The sequence below is a fragment of the Eurypyga helias genome, unplaced genomic scaffold, assembly GCF_000690775.1.
Source record: "Eurypyga helias isolate BGI_N326 unplaced genomic scaffold, ASM69077v1 scaffold48031, whole genome shotgun sequence".
Classification (NCBI taxonomy): domain Eukaryota; kingdom Metazoa; phylum Chordata; class Aves; order Eurypygiformes; family Eurypygidae; genus Eurypyga; species Eurypyga helias.
The window spans coordinates 1,496-5,844 of record NW_010231247.1 but is presented as its reverse complement, the minus strand read 5'-3'; the positions used below and the strand labels follow the sequence as shown (position 1 = coordinate 5,844).

Sequence of the window (4,349 nt, the reverse complement as noted above, 5' to 3'; positions counted from 1 at the left end):
CAGCTGCAGTATCAGAAGCTGAGAGAGACCTTGAATTTGGAGCAAGCACTGCCCAGCACCAGCTAAAAACACACCTTATCGGTCCTTTTCTCAGGGTAAACCCAGGTACCCAGCTTCATGCCAGCCCCTGTGAAAAGAGTTAACTCTTTCCTGACTAAACCCAGCACAGGTGACCAGGCTGGGAGTGAGCTAAACCTTCCTTGAAAAAAGGAACACGGTATAAACCGGAGTGAGGAGCAAGGTTTGTTCTCTCTCCTCAGTACCTGCCATTTTTCTTCTGCTTACCCAGCTTTTGGACAGCAAACTGAACCACCTTTTCAGGCTCCAAAGGGGAAGACATGTCTGCAGGGATATAAAATACCTTCTTCGCTCCAAGTGTCAGGCATTTCGCCACCACCTTGAAAAAGAAGACAGCCCCAGAGATTAAACGGTACGGAGTGGGGAGAGAAGAAGAGAAATAAGGGCACTGTTTTGTCCTTATATTACTGTGAAAGTCAGTTCTGGATAGAAACACATATTTATTTTAAATCTACTGCTATTCAGCCCACGGAGGGCTCGTTTGGCATACGGACTGTTCAACCTGACAGCTAAACAGAGGTAACTCTTAGCAGGACGCAGATTCAATCTATCTTGGCAAAGGACCAAGATTCACCTGAAAAAGAGAGTCTTCAGGGCAACTCTTCTGGAATTAGGGTTCTGCTTTACATCAAGTTTTTGATCAATCTTTGCTCTTCACCTCTCACAGTGCCTTCGCCCTGTTGAGCGTGTGACGGTGCCCGGCAATGACACAGGCGTTGGGAACTGTTCTTAGGCTCATTGTCCCCAACTCCCCGTTGGCAGCATGTCATAGCGAAGAACTCCCCTTCCAAGGCACGCATCTCCACAGTTTACGTCACACCTTCTCTAATGAGTGTCCCAGTTTATAAACGGCGGGTTATGGAAGTCTCATCTATTTGAGGTGGTCAAAAATTATTTCACCTACAAAAAGGTTTAAGTCTTTAACAAAACGGCTACAAATAGAAGTGATTGGACCCTGAAAAGCTGCACAGTATTGCACAGGAGTTGTAGTTCACAGAATCAGAGAATATCTCAAGTTGGAAGGGATCCACAAGGATCGTCGAGTCCAAATCCCTGCTCCTCGCAGGACTACCTAAAGCTAAACCCCATGACTACGAGCATCGTCCAGACAGGCCTTTAGCTCCGACAGGTTGGTGCCATTGCCAATTCTCCCTAGGGAGATGAGCTACAGCAAGGAATGGCCCAGGATGCTGCCAGCAAATCGGGCTCAGAACACAGGGCTGGCATGTTCCTACCTGAGTGGGGAGAATTTTAAAAGTAACCAAGCTGGTTTTGCTCAGCAGCAATTTTGAAGGAAAACCTAACAAATCCTTTGTTGTTGCTGTTTTAGCGAAAGTCCAAATCCCTGATGTCTGCCCTCGTACAAGGAAGTTCTTACCTTCTGCAGCACAGCTTCCCTCCTGGCAGTCAAAACAATTTCAGCACCAAATCTGGCATAATGGTACGCCATCTGCTCTCCAATCCCAGCACTGGCTCCAGTCAGGAGAACGCGGGCACCAGCCAAGCTCTCTTTTTTATGGGAAAGAAGATAAAAGACACAGCAGTGAGGGAAGGAAGTAGCAGAGGCGCTGGCCTTAGCTACCGGTAGACCTCTGAAGCAGAAAAGTGTAAGTGCTCAAGAGTCCTGATGCTTCTCCAAATCATAGAATCATAGAATCACAGAATGGTTTGGGTTGGAAAGGACCTTAAAGATCATCTAGTTCCAACCCCCCTGCCATGGGCAGGGACACCTTCCACTAGACCAGGTTGCTCCAAGCCACATCCAGCCTGGCCTTGAAGACATCCAGGGATGGGGCATCCACAGCTTCTCTGGGCAACCTGTCCCAGTGCCTCCCCACCCTCCCGGTGAAGAATTCCTTCCTGATATCTAATCTAACCCTCCCTGTTTTCAATTTGTCCCCGTTACCCCTTGTCCTGTCTCTACAGCCTCTTGTAAAAAGTCCTCTCCCAGCCCCCTTGTAGCCCCTTCAGATACTGGAAAGCTGCAATGAGGTCTCCTCGGAGCCTCCTCTTCTCCAGGCTGAACAAGCCCAGTTCTTGCAGCCTTTCATCATAGCAGAGGTGCTCCAGCCCTCTGAGCATCTTCGTGGCCTCCTCTGGACTCCCTCCAACCAGTCTATATCCTTCTGATACTGAGGGCTCCAGAGCTGGACGCAGCACTCCAGGTGGGGTCTCACCAGAGCAGAGTCCAGGGGCAGAATCCCCTCCCCCGACGAGGGAAGAGGCAGGACTGACCTGAAGAAGCCGCGAGATTAACACTACCTTCCAATTCCTGCTAGACTGAAAATAATTAAAAAACACCTAATCTTTGACGAATGAGCTGTTTTCCCCTTCTGATAGGTGCCTATAAGAAAAAGGTTTGTCATCAGCCACCTCCTGTCAAGGAGCCAGCCAGGCTGATGGGCCGTGGGCTGGCTCAGCAGGGAGCCTGGCTACCCCAGCCAGCCCCAGCACCGGGCAGCCAGGCTCTCACGTGCCACCGCCGGCACCCTCAGCCAGGCTCGCACTTCCGTCATGGAGCAGGAGCCGCAGGCTGACTCACGTCACCCAGGCTGGCATGTCTGCCGTCAGTCTTCCAGCTAGCAGGCTTTACCATCCCTGGATGTGTTTAAGAGACGGGTGGATGAGGTGCTGAGAGATATGGTTTAGTGGTGGACAGATACGGTTGGACTGGATGATCTCTAAGGTCTTTTCCAACCTAGTGATTCTATGATTCTATGATTCCCATCCCCAGCTCAGCGTTCTTCCGTGGGGTTGGATAATCGATAAAAGTGCGGTTGCCACAGCCCCAGGCCCAGCTGCCCCAGGGTGCGGTGTTTTATTACTGCGTGGTCGCTGTGGACATTACGCCCCAGCTGTCGGTGCAAGGGAATAATGATGCGGTTATGCAACATAACTGCATCACACGCCCTTTGCCTGGGTTCCTAGGCCAGGATTTTTCAAGGATGAAGTTGGTTTTGACGTTACAACAAGCTGTACAACATAAACCAGGCCCTGGGCCTCCTGGGTTTGGCTGTATCACTTACTCTTTGCCACCAGCGAGGAGAGACGTCAGCCCTCCTGTGCTGGGCACTGCACAGCTAGAGAGACAGTTCTTGACCCCAAGGAGTTTGCGATCAAAACAGAGAAAGTAGTGGCACAGTACACGCCATTTTTCCCCAGACAGACAGCAGGAGCCCCTCTAAGTGCTGTTAGACCAGTCTGCCTTCCTCTTTGTTTCCAACTGCTCTGTATTTCTGGGAATGAAGCATTGTTTTGGGGCCACCAACCCTCGTAAGACTGTGGGCAGGAATGAGACCACCAGTCAAGAGACATTCAACCCAACCCCTTCTCTTCCATGACTTATATCCCAGCTTGGAATGACCCCCCTGGTGAGCTTACCTGGGTTAAAAGGGTCTTTCCAGAAGAACGCCAGGAGCCCAGCTACGATCCCCGTAGCACAAAGCACTTTTCCAATTGGCTTCATATCGCTCCAAGCCGTGAGGAACCAAGTGAAGTCTTGAAGCTGAGCACTCCAGCCAAAAAACACTGTAAACTCCCTCCTCGGTGGCTGGGAGCGAACCTGCGGGAGGCACGTCCAGCCCTTTTCCGTCCTGCGCAAGGGAGGTGCTGCCAGAACCCAGACTCTGCCTGACGCGTCTCTCCCCGGGAGCCGAAGTCACCTTTGGCAAGAACGAGAGAGAGGGAGGACACGGACAATCGGCACTTTGAGAGGAAGCTGCAAAGACGTCGCTGTTGAAGGGAAGGGGCACCTCGGTCCTGCGAGTGGTTTGCATCTGCCCGGGAAAGGTGCAAGTCTCTGCCTGCGCGGAGGGAGTAGCCCTGGCAGGATGGAAAACGGTAAGCTGTGGCTTTATGAAACCTGCTCCGGTAGGAGAGAAGGGATACAAGGAGGGCAGAACCCAGGTCTGGAGAAAGCTCCAGAAATCCTCGTCTATCTCCCTGCCTTGCTCAACTACTGCTTCGCCTTTCATTTGCTCCGGGACAGCGGGTCGGCATTCAGTCGGTCTTACATGAACCAGTCTGCAGGAATCCTTTCCAAGTGTCTGCCCCCGCTGGAACACTCCACAGAAACCTGTGGAGTCAGCACCAATTCCTCCCATGACTCGGGAGTCCAGTTTTACAGTAAAAGCCATCTGCATCAAGGGCCTGTAGGGACAGGACAAGGGGTAACGGGTTTAAATTGAAAGTGGGGAGGTTTAGATTGGATATCAGGAAGGAATTCTTCCCGCAGAGGGTGGGAGCACTGGGACAGGTTGCCCAGAGAAGCT

The 4,349-nt window shown here is 51.6% G+C and overlaps 1 protein-coding gene across 1 annotated transcript; it reads right to left on the bottom strand.

Annotated features, from left to right (window-relative positions):
- Window positions 1-285: 285 nt before the first annotated feature.
- Window positions 286-3,544, bottom strand: LOC104516590 (hydroxysteroid 11-beta-dehydrogenase 1-like protein; the record flags this gene model as incomplete). The annotated part of the gene is made up of 3 exons (XM_010160969.1): window positions 3,460-3,544; window positions 1,457-1,587; window positions 286-397 (listed from the first exon to the last, which is right to left on the bottom strand). Coding segments are annotated over exons 1-3 (328 nt in total), but the record flags the coding sequence as incomplete, so codon positions are not given.
- Between the last annotated feature and the right edge of the window lie 805 nt (window positions 3,545-4,349).